Source organism: Arvicanthis niloticus, chromosome 7, assembly GCF_011762505.2.
Source record: "Arvicanthis niloticus isolate mArvNil1 chromosome 7, mArvNil1.pat.X, whole genome shotgun sequence".
Taxonomy (NCBI): Eukaryota; Metazoa; Chordata; class Mammalia; order Rodentia; family Muridae; genus Arvicanthis; species Arvicanthis niloticus.
In genome coordinates, this window is record NC_047664.1 from 34,828,421 (window position 1) to 34,843,317 (window position 14,897).

A 14,897-nucleotide genomic window follows, 5' to 3' on the forward strand; every position below is an offset into this window, starting at 1 on the left:
TGTCAAAACTGACCCCACGTGGTTCTTTGTTCTGACCCTGGCCCTGGCCCTGACCCTGTGACAGTAGGCAGGGTATTTTAGGAGCCACCTCTCAGACCCATTAGTGCAGAAGTCCTTGGTTGGCTGTCTTTTGCAACATTCAGCCAGACAGTCCTCACCTGCAACAGGTGGCCTCAGGAGTCAGGAACATCTCTACTTCCTCAGCGACCCCTGCCTATTCTCAGAGAGAAGGCTATGGATACTACAAGGAGTGGAGCCCAGTCGTTAACTCTGGTAAGGGCCACTTCACAGGCCAAAAGCCTTGAATGGGGAGGAACCCTGAACGTAGCATGCTCAGGTTGGGGAGGAATCAGTGCAATGGCCCTTGAAGGAAGAGTGCGATCCCATAGGAGACCTGGATCTACCCCTTCTTCCCTGCATCCTCTCTCACTGGTGCCACTACTGTCCAGCTCTTGAGGCAGCCGAGGGTGCTTGTTTCTGGGATGACAATGCCGAGCCTGGGGACAGATTCTGAGTGCTGCTCATCTCTAAGGGATACCTCATGGCTGTACTTGGAAGAGTGTGGGGCTCTCTTTCCCGGAGCAAGACCTAGAGCCACTCACTCTTGTGTATATAGCCACCACAGGGCCTGGGAAAGAGGGGCCAGGCTGAGGCTGGGCATGGGGGCACTGACACCATCTGACACTCTGGGCGTTCAGGACTGTGGCTTTTGTCTGCAGGCTTCTCTGGCCCTTGTCCAGATCTTCTGAGGCCCACAGTTCCCTGGGGCCACTTCTCCCAGTGCTAAGATGGTAAACACAACACTTGATGGTGTCTTCTTTTTTCCTGCATTATAAGGTGGGCTGTCAAAGCCTGCTCGGGGAATCTGGTCCTGCCAACACCACCCCTCTCACTTTTGCTAGTCATCCTGTGACCTAATCCAGACTTGTAGCCTTGAGACCATCTCCACACTAAGGGCTTTCAAGGGTGTTTCCCCCACTGTTTCCATGAACTTTGAGCTCACACAGCCAGTCATACACACTTGAGACAAATATGTGCAGGCAAGTGGGCTGCATGCTTAGACTGGCTTCTCAGGATGCCCAATCCCAATGGATCTCTGCCTCAGCTGTTCAGGCTCATCCATGTGATCCTCCTAATGTGTCTCTTCCTAAACACCCTAGACCTTAAGCTGTCACCAGACGTATATATGTCCTCTAGACCTTACCACATCTCTGTCCTGTGCGCGCTGTCACGGCACCCAGATTCTGGAGACAGCCTAACGCCACCCACTTTCACCCTGTCCCGAGAAGTCCACACTCTGTAGCCAGGCATCTCTAGCCTTCTCATGGTTGTTGGGGTCACTCCCTTCTCCCCTTTATGCAACGTTCCCACTGTTTAGAAAGTGAAGAGCCACTCTCTCAACCAACCCTGACACACGCTTCCTCACCTCACCACCCAATCCATCTCTACTGTCTTGTAATTCTCTTCCGTGACTCTCCGTGAACACTGGCCTCATGTGATACTGTGCTTGGGACAGATGCTCCTGGACAGGCAGACAGCAAACATGCTCTCAGCTCCTCGCTAACATCCCACGCACCACATAGCACACTGCCCAGAGCTGGCATCAGCTCAGGAAACCTGCTGGTGCTCCTCGGGGAACTCAGGGGAGGGGAGTCCTCCCACAGAAAAGCCCTATGCTTTGGCCATGAACCTTGGTTATATGTCCTGTAACTTTTTAGACAAGGTCCACGAGAGAGTCTAGTGAGCTAACAGGATCTTCCTGCAACATGAGGTACTTCCAGAGACACATGAGAATGGCTAACCGGACACCTGCCAAAGTCAGGTCCTGAAATCACGCAGGAAGGAGCCCAGTGGGTGGGTGTAGGCTACGAGTTCAGGCATCTGCTTACAACCCAGCTCCGCACTCTTGGCTCTGTGGGATCTGCACACTACGGCTTTGTGGGGGTGGATTGTACAGTGTGTGTTCAGCATCCTGGGAGTGCCTTGGAATGATTCAGGAATATGGGGAAGTTCCAGGGATGCCCATGGCCAGCCTGGCCCACAGTCCTTTCTCCTGTGCACAACCAACAGGGACTGTTAAGTAGACTTCATCATGACCTGATGCCCATTTCCCGATCCCAAATCCACAGCCCGAGGGCTGTGAAGCCTCACCTCGTCGGACCTCCCCAGGGTTGCACACTAATCTGGTGCTAGGAGTATGGACTCTTCAGACCTAGTGCACACTGAGGAAGGGGCTTCTGTCTCCAAGGATGAGACTCACCTTTGGGAGGCGTTCTGCACAGCAAGAGCAGAGTCCGTTAGCTACTGCAGCCTAAGCCTCTTCCAGCACCTCCAACCTGCATCGCCAGGATTGAGGAAGACACGTGGGGGTATGTGAGGTGTCCTTCTAGCCACAGTGGTCTGGGTCAGCATGAGAAGTACTGAGGCATGGCTGGTTTGGTCAATGCTCAGAATGAGGGATTTCTGGCAAGGTTATACCACTAGGGGGCAGTCTCTTCACTTCCCTAGAGCCTCGTGAGCATGCAGACCTAGTTTGTTGGAAACTTCCTGTACAAGGATCTCACTTTTAAATAGATTTTTAAATGTTGTCAGATTCACAGGCCAGATGCAATTCTGTTTATAAGAATGGGGCTGGGCTCTGCAGAAGGTCCCTTCTCACTTCCTCAATGCCAGAAAGTTCTACCCTCTTCTCTGAACAGGCTGCAGAAGGTGGCATGGTGGTACCATGGTCTTGGGTTTATTCGTTATGGCCTTGCAGGTGAATGCAGGGTCTTAGGGTATGTTTGTGGATCTTCTTTCATAGCATAGGAGGTTCTTGTGTCCTTTCTGTGACATGTTCATATATTCTATGTCCTGAAGTCACTGAATCAAAACTAAATTTTGATAGGGACAGTACATGGTCCTCTGGACATTTGGCATCAGTTTGGCTTCAGTGGTGTCCAGGACCTCAGGGTACACTGGCATGAAACTGCAGAGCCCGGGCCCTAGCCAGGACACTTGCCTTTTTCAACATCTGTATAAAGGTGATGACACAAACCTATTGTCCCGGCCAGTCCCTCACCACAGTGAAATAAGAAACAGTAGTCACCATTTACCATATTCTCACCGGGATGCTCTAAGCTCTGAGCAAGTTCTCCACAACTCTGAGAAGAAGGCACACGTCACTTGGAGCCCTCATCAGCGATGCAGCCACACACTACCCAGTCACCCTGCGCCTTCTCACTAGCCCTCATCCTCTTCAGAGCCCGAAGCCTGAAGTGTTGGCTCCTTTCTTGAAGCATCTTGAACCGAAGGCAACCTTAACCCTCATCCTCACCCAGGGTCCAGGCCTGTAGTCACTAGGAGGAGCTATCACTACAGAGAGGCAGGGATGGGTCCGCCATGGCCTGAGGGTTGAACCTTTGTTAAGATCAGCCCTTCTGTGCCACAAGACCACAGATACCTTTTAATTGGGTCCCTTTGGTGGTTTTTTTGGTTTGGTTTGGTTTGGTTTGGTTTGGTTTGGTTTGGTTTGGTTTTTGAGACAGGTTTCCTGCTGCTGACTCCCAAGTACTGGGATTAAAGGCATGTGCCACCACACCTGGCCAGTCACTGGTGCCTTTGTACTGCTGTACCTCAAGGGAGAAGTCAAGCATCCTGTGGCTGCTAGTTCTCAGGAAATCTTACAACTCTAGGAGAGAAACAGAGGAGGCCCAGGGTGCTGCTTTGGGGACATCCTGGATTGCTGAGTACAACCTGGATAGTTCCACAGAGTGCTGAGTGTGTGTCTGGGGGGCCTTCTCTGCAGGGCTGACAGCAGAAGCCAGTGGCCACATGCTCACCCCATGCTCAGCTGATGCACGAGGGGGGGCATCTTTGTCCCTTTGGTGCTTTTGTCAAAACCCTTGTCAGCCCCATTCCTTTCTGACTTCCCTTTGTTTAAACTTCAGGTGGAGTCCTTTAAAAACAAAAGGGGGGGCCATCAACCAATGTTCTGTTCTCTCAGGAATGCTTTTGGTTAAAGGAAAGCAGGAGTCCTGTGGCTTATGGGCTGCAGGTAGAGTTGGATAACCTGCATGCAGAGTTGGGCAGGCCTGACACCAACCCTTCTCCTCTGCCATATGCAATCAGCTAACAGTCTCTTCCTCCCAGTCTTGTCTCCATGGCTACCAGGTGGCTGCTGCTATGCCCGTCATCACAACCGTACACAGCTGTGTTCACAAATTATGAGGCTCCGAAGTCCCCTTCCCCGATAAAATAGGATTTCCCTCCACCTGTTCTTATTCCAGAATTTAGTCTTATTCCCAAGCCTCAGGCATAGGAGATAGAGTCACTGTGCTTGGCATAGTCTAATCGGGATTTACTGTTCTACCCAGCCCTCCTGAGCAAAGCCTGGGTAACCAATGAAGATGCTCCTTGCTATAGTCCAAATTCCTTTAACCCACTGAGCTTATGTGTCAGACACAAAAGGTACAGATCCTTGTAAAAGAAAATGGATCTGTAGCTTTCATAAAAAGAGTTCTCGTTTTTCTTTTTGGTTCAAAGTACAAAGTATCTTTGCAATTATTTCTCAGTGCCCAGGGTACCAACAAATGCATAAATACATGCTGCTGTACAAAGCGGGCAGCTGTAAGCTGCCCACAGGTAGAGTCCAGCCATTCTTGCACTAGCATGTGGAGGATAAGTCCCACACTTTGACCATCCACATGCAGGAATGACAGTGTTGGGTCTGAGTTATTCACACACAGGGCTCCCATGTCAGTATTGAGAGTGTCCTCTTTCTCCACTTAAAGCCTGCACATTGTTGATGGCCATGCTTGGCTAGCCAGACACCCCTGTTTGGTACTAGAGGTCATTCCAGCTACTCTAGTCTTGGCGACCCTGTGCATACTTACTGGCCTATTCATCCCATGAAACCTTACAGTAGAAAAATATCAACTCCACACAGTGATGCCAGCTCCAGTTCTGCCTCACCAAATTCCCATTTAGAGCATTTTCTCCCATCATCCAAAATCTTAGGGGCAATGGGAATCACATCAAGGCATCATTCTGCAAAGATCCTGTTAAGGACAAATGCTACCCAGGTCCCTACTGCTCGACACTCCGGAGTACCCAGGCTAATAATCACTGAGTAACTGTGTCTGGAATGTTTGAAATAAACTATCGTAAATAGTCTGAGATGTGGCCCATCCTGCATCGGGAGTCAAAGGATGAAAGGAGACCTTTGGTGTGTGGTGGCTTCTAGTGTCAGCCACAGCTGCTCCTATCTCCTCCCTCCCCAAATAGGTGGAGCAGATCCTGGCAGAGTTCCAGCTGCAGGAGGAAGACCTGAAGAAGGTGATGAGCCGGATGCAGAAGGAGATGGACCGTGGCCTGAGGCTGGAGACCCATGAGGAGGCCAGTGTAAAGATGTTGCCCACCTACGTGCGTTCCACCCCAGAAGGCTCAGGTACCTCAGGGCTCATCTGTCCATAGACAGGATCCTCTAGGCAAATGATGACATCCCCAAATCTCTGGACTGGTGTTTGTCCAGCTGCCTGAAGCCCTGGGGTGCTCAGGCCCAGCCTAGAGCTATCAATTCTTAGGAGAACTGGCTTTTTTTGTCTCTAAGCTCACTTGGGGAATCACCTCCTTATCCAGAGTCTGGTCTGTTACTCTAGGTCTCATGTAGCTCCCTAGGTTCTGGCTGCCTCTACCTAAGGCAGGGGTTTCCTGATGATGCTCTTAGTTCACCTTTGACCCTTCCACAGGTCGTTCTAGCATTAACCCACACCCAGTGTCTAGGCTAGCACATCCCCTCGCCCACATTGTCTGGGCTCCCCACACCTAGTCCACCTGTGGGGTAGGCCATGAGACTGAACATCTCTTCCTTTGCCTGCAGAAGTTGGAGACTTTCTCTCCTTAGACCTGGGAGGAACCAACTTCAGGGTGATGCTGGTGAAAGTGGGAGAGGGGGAGGCAGGGCAGTGGAGCGTGAAGACGAAACACCAGATGTACTCCATCCCTGAGGACGCCATGACAGGCACTGCCGAGATGGTGAGCAGCCTGAGGGGCTGGCAAAGGAGGGCTAGGGGTCAAGATCACCCAGGGTTTTAGGAGGGTTCCAAGAACAGCAGTGATGGAGGGCTACTGAGCTTCAGAGACCCATGAAGGTGGCTCAGAAGTTTAAAGTATCCCAAGTCCCAATCCCAGTCTGCCCAGAACAAGAAGGGGCTGAAGAAAGTCAGTAGCAGGAGAAAAACACAGCTTCTGTCCAATTTCCTAGAGGAAAAACAAAGCTTAGGATGGAGCAGCCAGAAGCCATGCTTGCCTAGCCTTCCTTACAGGCCACCACTACCCACCAACTGAATATGTTAGGTGGCACTGCAGAAGCCACACTGCCCAAGCAGCCAGAGTCTCTAAGCACGAGGAAGACTCAGATGGGAGACCTAGAAATAGAAGGAGCCTGGGGTTAAGATAGAATCCCCCCACCCCAGACATCCCCAAGGACAAGGCAAAACCAGAGGAGCAGCCAAGCAAGAGGTTGCCCATAGCCACTCAGCCTTCCCTTAGCAGAGCTTGAACTGGACACATCATGACACAGCCCCCTTATCCACCTGCAAAATGCCCAGCCATGTGAGTGGGAAGGGATGAGGGCCAACCTCCAACAGGGGTCAGGTGGCCAGGATACTGGAGAGACAGCAAAAGAGACAGAAATCATAGTCACGGTCAAGAATGGACTTCCACCCAGAGCTTCATAGGACAGCCATCTAGGCTTGATGCCAGCCAGTTCTGCACTGTGTCACCTTGCTCTGGGGACTGCAATCTGCAGGGTTCTTTATCCAGGGAAGTGCAGGGCCTGAGTCCTATTGAGAAGCAAACTGCAGACAGGTCCAGCATACAGTTGCAGGCTTTAGGGTCAAATGTCTTAACATCTCTAAGAGACACTTTGGCACAGTCCCTTAGAAGAGAGAACTGCTACTAATCCAGCCCTGACCTAATGCCATGCTGATGCAACTCCTAGCTCTTTGACTACATCTCTGAGTGCATCTCTGACTTCCTGGACAAGCATCAGATGAAGCACAAGAAACTGCCCCTGGGTTTTACCTTCTCCTTCCCTGTAAGGCACGAAGACATAGATAAGGTGAGCCAGGAGAGGGGAGGGAATGAATGGATGGGAACAGGCTTGGAAAGAAATTTGATTAGACTTCCTTCAGTTGCAGCTCCCCAACCCATGCTGTGAAAGAACCCAAGCCCAGAGGGGATTGCAACTGTGGCCCTCATCACTTCCTATCTGTAAAGCTTTGGCGAACAGAAATAACATCAGTTTACTCTTACCATGTGTGGCTTTGCCACACAGTGAGAGTATGCTATGGTTGCCCCACTACAGATAAAGAAACAGGTTAAGCAAGTTGCTTGTAGTGGGAGGTGGCAGCAGGCTGTAAGGCCCCAGCTTACCACAGAGCAGAAAGATACCGAGCTGCTTCTGGCTGAATCAGAAATGGGAAAACTATAAGAATTTACCCACCAGCAACTACAGCCTCATGAGTTACATCCCATAGAAACACGCAGACACACACACATACAAACACACACATACATGGATACATACACACACACAGAGACATACAGAGAGATACATACAGACACACGCACAGACACTGACAAACACACAAAGATGCACATACACAGATACACATACACACACACACACACACATGTAAATGTAACTTGAAGCTTCTAGCCTCCATATAATCTAATCTAGGCCTACAATATTTTCCAGTCTCTGAGATTCACTGCTGAATAGGCTCACCCTTTCTTGTTCTTTTTGAACTCTGGCTGGCTAGTTCAACTCAGCTGTTCTAGCTCAACCATCTCTCAAAGCTGACTGATTCTGGCTTCTCTCTCCTCCTCTCTTAAATTGCTCTGTGTGGCCTCAAACTACATCTAGCAATCTGTTCTAATCTTCTGGCTTCTTCTCATTCTCTGGCTTGTTCTTTCTTTACCTGTGTCTAGCTTACTGTCTCTCTGTAAAACTGTCGCTTCCCCCTCTCTCTTTTCTCTTCTGTGCTCTCTCAAGTAGCTTCCTTTCCCCCTCTCTTCTCATGAGAATTGAGCCTATCCTATTCTGTCAAATCTTTCTCTGATTCATCACTTTGTCTGCCACTCAATTAGACACCACTTTCAAACATGGGTGCTTCCTTTTGCAAACTAACATATCTTCATTGTTTGGGATCAAAGGAGAGTCCTAAGAGTATGTCTGTATTCCAGCCAAAGGGATTAAAGGTGTGTGAGTCATATCCTAACTAGAAGTGGGTTGTTTTTCTTCAGTAAATAACACAATCTCAGGGTTCATAGTGTGACAAAATATCCTACAACACACATGAGCACACACTCGTGCATATGCACACATATTATAAGATCTCTGCTTTAGTTTCCTTTGTAGTTACTGTGAATAAGTACTCTTCTGACAAAAGTAACTTAGGGGAGAAAGGGCTTAATTTAGTTTACTGTTCCAGGTTATATAGTACATCATAGCAGGGAAGTCACAGATACAGGAGCTTGAAGGGTGGTCTTATCACATCCACAGTCAGAAACAAAGAGCGAAGAATGCATGCTTGCTTGAGTTCAGCTTGTTTTCTACACATCCCTGCCTAGGGAATGGTGCCGCCCACTAGAAGAAAGTCTTTCTGCCTCAGTGTAATCAAGACAACTGACCATAGGCCAACTTTATATAAATAACCCCTTACTGAGACTCCATTCCCAGGTGATTCTTTATTACGACAAGTTGGCAAAACAAATCGTTACAACTTCTATCAGAGACAAAACCAGGTCATGCTCCAAGGGTCAAAGGCAACAGCCAATCCCACACCTCCTGTAGTTTTTAAAGTCCCAAGATCCACAGAGAAATCCACATTTGGTTTGTCCATGTGCAGCAGGACATGTTCACTATAAGAGAGGAACCCAGTGTTATTCCACACTGCTCTCCCAGGCTCTGCCTGGCCTACCTCTACTCTGAAATTGAATCCCTGAGCTTTGTTGCTTAGCATTCTTAGGCTGAGGTTATAGAACATTTACCCAAAATTCTCAAGGTCTTGGGTTCCTCTGAGAGTGTGTGTGTGTGTGTGTGTGTGTGTGTGTGTGTGTGTGTGTGTGTGTGTGTGTGTGTATAGAAAATTGTTCCCAATGCCTCTCAAAGCTGTGTGAGTCTACTTCCTCAAATGTGAAATAAGGGGTTGGGAGTGTCATGGCCTTATGGCCTGGTTTAAGGCCACATCTCCCTGTCAGTGCAGCAGCCATGAGGTCATCCTATTTTTACAGGGCATCCTCCTCAATTGGACCAAGGGCTTCAAGGCCTCCGGAGCAGAAGGGAACAACGTTGTAGGACTTCTCCGAGATGCTATCAAGAGGAGAGGGGTGAGCATAGCTTTGCCTGCCCCAAGGGGCTGCCCTGAACATGTCCTCCTTCATCACAGGGTCCTCTCCTCAGCTCCATGTCCATAGTCTCTGTACTTCTTGGCAGGACTTTGAGATGGATGTGGTGGCAATGGTGAATGACACGGTGGCCACAATGATCTCCTGCTACTATGAAGACCGTCAATGTGAGGTCGGCATGATTGTAGGTAAGGGCTTCTCCCCCTTGCAATCCTTCCAGGGTGCACAGGGTCACAGCAGCCTGGAAGCATTAACAAGTGCCAGTCAGAACAGGGCTGTCCCTGAGCTAGATGGCCATAGGAGTGTGGTGATATGGGAACTAGATGTTGATACGAAGCGTTTCCATGTTTGCAGCATCAGGGCGTTAGGTGGCCTGCCAGCTGCACTCCTGCCTGCCTATCTGGATGTAATTAAACCGCTTTACCTAGTAAATTGACCACACTGTACAAATCTGTCCAAGTGGGAGAGGATCAGCAGAAGTGGTGCCATCCATGTGGCTAGTCATCTCTGCCCCAGCCTGACCCTGCCCCCAACAGCAGACCTAGCTCTGAATCTATGAAGTGCCACATCCTGAACCCACTCTGGAGATTCCAGCAAAAGAAGCCACAGCTAGCTCATGCTCGCCCCACCTCTCTCAACCAGGGGTGGGAGCTCCACACCATCCCCTGCCCCCACTGTCTCAGAAGTTCCTGAGTTCTTCCGAAGCAGTATTTCAACCAAATCAGTTATCTGCTCTGGACACGGTATAGGGATGTATGTTTGGACTCTCTGGGCCCTGATTACCCAGAAAACCCCGTGTTTTAGGTGCTTCAGAGCCAGATCTCCAATGTGTTTGTATTCATAGGTTCTCATCTGTACTTACGCTTGTGCCCTAAATAATAATGCTTTATAAACATCATTCATTTTCTATTCATACATATATAAAATATTATAGGTGTGCATACACACACACACACACACACACACATACATATATTTGTTGCTGTTGTGGTGGTTGTTCTGAGACAAGGTCTCACTAGGTAGCTCTAGCTGTCCTAAGAACTCACTGTGTAGACCAGGCCTCGAACTCACAGAGATCTTTCTGCTTCAGCCTCCAGAGTGTTGAGACTAAAAGTATGTGCTACCACAGCTGGCTATGTGCATATATTTTCCACTCAAGCCTGACCCCTCTGCATCTCTTTTCATTTCCTACATTTACTTTCAATCTTGTCTTCGTAGTGAAGATTTCTCTCCAGATGTCCTTGGCTGTGCCTGTTCTACATCTCCTCCTTAACTCCCCCTGGGCTCCCAAGACTCTTCAATCTGAACTTAACCCAGCCACCTGCAGCTACTCTGCCCAGGCACAGCACCTCCTGTGGCGTGATCCAAAAGTGATCTTTTGGTATCTTCTGGTGGCCCATGACAAACTGCAGCAGGTCCTGCCTGAAGTAGCTTCTAGATGGCTCCAAGGACCTACATGGCTCCTTACTCACTTTGAGAGTCCTCTAAAAGGGTTCGGGGAAGAGACTTCAAGATGTGCCTGCAATATGCTAGAGAACAAGGGGCTGGGGGGATGGCTGAGGAGTTACGAGCACTTGATACTCTTCCAGAGGACCTGGGTTCGATTCCCAGCACCCACATGGTGACTTGCAACTGTCTGTAACTCTAGTTCCAGGTGATCTATACCCTTCACTGGCTTCTCTAGGTGTCAGACAGACACACATGTAATGTGCAGACAGAACGCTTATATACAGAACATTTTAAAATTTTGAAAAGATAAAACCGTAACATCTCACATTCATTTCCAGTTGTCAAAACCACATTGGCTCACCTTATTTTTCCTCCACCCCCCTGACTTCCCAGGTAAGGAGTGGGGATGCCGCTCTTGTTGGAGGGCAGTCTGCAGACTGAACCAACTATTCTTTACCACACAGATGCTCCAGTCTTCCACACCTTCCCCCAACCCCCAGTTCTTAGAGCCTAAATGTGCCCCATCCCTGTAGGCACTGGCTGCAATGCCTGCTACATGGAGGAGATGCAGAATGTGGAACTGGTGGAGGGAGATGAGGGACGCATGTGTGTCAACACGGAGTGGGGCGCCTTCGGGGACTCTGGCGAGCTGGATGAGTTTCTTCTGGAGTACGACCGGATGGTGGATGAAAGCTCAGCGAACCCCGGTCAGCAGCTGTAAGGATGCCCCACCCTCCTAGCCCACCCCAGCCGCTGCTCTGGCCTGGCACACCACAGCTAGGGCACAGCACGGAATAGCTTGTCTATAAGCACCTCTGGGCAGAAGCAAATTGATGACCCCTCTGTGGGCTGGCTCAGTTACACCCTGCCCTGTGAAGTGTGGCACTGTCATGGCGGTTAGTATAAAGTCCCACACATCCATTTTTATAGGTGGCCTGCTACCAGATGGCCCTGGAAGACCCTTAGCAAGGCTTATCTAGTTTAAGGCAGAAACCCCCAAAGTACCTATGTATGCCAGTTCCACAAAGTGAGTGTTGGCATTTTGGAGAATGCCGTGGGTTGGCAGGACATATTTTGGGAACCAGCTGTCTTGCTTGAATCATGGCCACTGCCAGGTGTTGAGGTACCCTCCTCTAATCTCAACACTTGGGAGGCAGAGTCAGACAGATTCCTTCGTGTTCCAGGCCAGTCAGGGCTACAAAGCAAGTTCCAGAATAGCCAGGGATACATAGTGAGACCCTGTCTCAAAATAAAAATAACTAACTAAATAAAATGAATTGTGCCTATCACAAGTCAGCCACCTACATGGTACCATTCTCATGCTATCTACTTAATGAGGGTCATCTCAGACCCTCACAGGCCTCTGTTAGGTCATTTAACATCTGCTGGTTTTCAAGATGAAATATGGAGGCTCACACATTAGACAAAAAACAAACAAACAAACAAACAAACAAACAAACCTGCCATGCCGGGTACCAACCCGGTGAGTCCACTAGAATAGCTAGCATCCCTTCACATAGTTGTTACTAAATTCCCAGGGTGTGGGCTTCACACAAGGCCTGCATCAGTAAGTTTTCAAAGGACCACAGAGGCCCCTTAACTCTCTGTCCCTTTAATATACCAGGGCCAGCACAAAGCCAGGTGTGCCCCTCAACTGGGTTAAAAATGTGCGTATTCCTAGGACCTGAGGTTTCAGAAGTCTCTGTTTACAAATGTGGGGGGCAGGGTGTGAGGGCAAGAACCTTGGATAATGGCTTGGGGGTGGGAATGAGAGCAGAATCAGAGCCCCAAAGGCGTGTGGGGATTTCCCTATGGCAGGCTGCCATAACCGACTGTTCTGTATCCAGGTATGAAAAGCTCATTGGTGGAAAGTACATGGGCGAGCTGGTACGACTTGTGCTGCTCAAGCTGGTGGACGAGAATCTTCTGTTCCACGGAGAGGCCTCAGAGCAGCTGCGCACGCGGGGTGCTTTTGAGACCCGTTTTGTGTCGCAGGTGGAAAGGTGCCTGGAGGGGGCAGAAGCAGGGAGAAGGGATGGGGTGGGGACAGAGATGGGCTCAGTGGACACAGAGGGATGGAGCAGGGTTCTAAGAGAAGCAGAGTATTAGGTCAGGGGCACAGGGAAACATGGAGGTAGGCCCAACACTCCTGTGGCCTCTGAGTGTTGTGTTTTATTTAAAAAAAAAAAAAAAAAAAAAAAAAAAAGCCAAGGATGTGTTTTGTAGAGAGCTGGTATGGTGAGGTGGGAGGGCAAACCAGGCCTACCTGGCTGTTGCCCGGTAACTGTTGGGCGGAGCCTAGAAGCAATGCTAACACTGAGTGTCCGCTGACTCATTATCCACGTTTCCCAATCACTCTCCACTACCCAGACCCAGCGTCTCTCAATTTCATGCCAGAGCCCGGAGAATGTGGCATTGTCATCCTCAGGATAGAGAGAATCCAGGCCTGACCAAAGGACTGCTGGGCAGGGCAGGGCATTCCCATTCCCCCACGACTCTCAGTGACTTCCCTCCCCAATACTGCCCGCAGCGACTCCGGGGACCGAAAGCAGATCCACAACATCCTGAGCACTCTAGGGCTTCGACCCTCTGTCACCGACTGCGATATTGTGCGCCGTGCTTGTGAAAGCGTGTCCACTCGCGCCGCCCACATGTGCTCAGCAGGACTAGCGGGGGTCATAAATCGCATGCGCGAAAGCCGCAGTGAGGATGTGATGCGCATCACGGTGGGCGTGGATGGTTCCGTGTACAAATTGCACCCGAGGTCAGCCTCCATCTCCCGGGCTCCAACCTCTCATAAAGGAAGGCTCAAAGGGCGTGGCTTTTAGCTCCAGACTCCGATCCTGCTTGGCTCTCCCTGGGCCTAATACCTAATATACTGCAGTCTGGGGTGAGGGGTGGGAGTGAAGAGGTGGGGTGGGGGTGAAGAGATAGGGGGTGGGCTGCCGTGGCGGGGTGGCAAAGGTGGGATCTAAAGAATGGGAGTAGAAATAGCAGGCCTATTTTCCTCCTGTTCAGCTTCAAGGAGCGGTTTCATGCCAGTGTGCGCAGGTTGACACCCAACTGCGAAATCACCTTCATCGAATCAGAGGAGGGCAGCGGCAGGGGAGCCGCACTGGTCTCTGCGGTGGCCTGCAAGAAGGCTTGCATGCTGGGCCAGTGAAATCCAGGCCACAAGGACAAGGACCTGGGTTCCACGGGGACTCCACGCCCGCCCCACAAGTGCTCCCAGCCCACCAGGGCAGGAGACCTATTCTGCTGCTACCCCTGGAACATGGGGAGAGGGCCCTGCAAGCCTAGTCGGCCAGTGGGACAGCCCTAGGGCTCTCAACCTGGGGCAGGGGGCTGGGAGGAAGAAGAGGAACAGAGACACCAAAGCCTTTCTTGCTGGAATCAACTACAGAGAAAGGTGGGGCACACTCAGGACTTGCACTTTCACGATTCTGGCCCCCCACAGCTGAGGGTCTGGACTCCCAAGGGTATGCCTCCTGGACCTTGCAATGGCCTGGCTTCCTTGGGAACACACCACCATGGGGAGGTAGCTTCAGCAGCTTGGCTGGATCAGACCTGGACCCCAGGAGAGTAAGGGCTGCTGGGTCACCCAGACACCCAGACGTGGCTGTTTTCTTGCCTGTGGCTGAAGAGGCTGGGGAGCCCTGGGAGACTGACTATCCAGCTACATGGAGGGGACTTGCCAGAGACTGTTTCCTTCATATACCTCCACCCCTGAGTGGCTCACAGTTCTGGGATGAACCCTCCCAGGAGATACCCGAGGATAGAGCCCCAGAGTCCTTGCTCTAAGGGGGCCTGAAAGGGGAGGCCTCTCTCTGCACTAATTGGTGCTCCCCGTCCCTTCAAGCAAGATGGCATCTTCATCACTCACATCCAGTGACCCAGGAGGAGAAAGCAAGCCACTCTCAGGATCCCTCCAAGAGACCACCCAGGTCCCTCTCTCCCTCATCCCGTCAGGTGTCCCAGATGCCCTCTCTCCACCAACCTGGGGCTATGAGGGAGTTTTTAATTAAATATTTAAAACTACTTAAACATGGCCTGCC

General features: G+C 50.5%; 1 protein-coding gene across 1 annotated transcript; it reads left to right on the forward strand.

Moving 5' to 3' along the window:
• Positions 1-93: 93 nt before the first annotated feature.
• On the forward strand, positions 94-14,886 carry Gck (glucokinase). The gene is made up of 10 exons (XM_076938171.1): positions 94-273; positions 5,266-5,428; positions 5,861-6,015; positions 6,983-7,102; positions 9,280-9,375; positions 9,482-9,581; positions 11,376-11,559; positions 12,690-12,845; positions 13,373-13,606; positions 13,861-14,886. Exons 1-10 carry the CDS (start codon positions 235-237, stop codon positions 14,003-14,005), a joined length of 1,392 nt encoding a protein of 463 aa, XP_076794286.1. The 5' UTR covers positions 94-234; the 3' UTR covers positions 14,006-14,886.
• The last annotated feature ends 11 nt before the right edge of the window (positions 14,887-14,897 follow it).

Coding starts and splice junctions, on each gene's coding strand:
- Gck (XM_076938171.1), top strand. CDS start 235: ATGGATACTACAAGGAGTGGAGCCCAGTCGTTAACTCTG. Junction 6,016..6,982: donor TGACAGGCACTGCCGAGATG/GTGAGCAGCCTG, acceptor TGCAACTCCTAG/CTCTTTGACTACATCTCTGA. Junction 9,582..11,375: donor TGAGGTCGGCATGATTGTAG/GTAAGGGCTTCT, acceptor CCATCCCTGTAG/GCACTGGCTGCAATGCCTGC.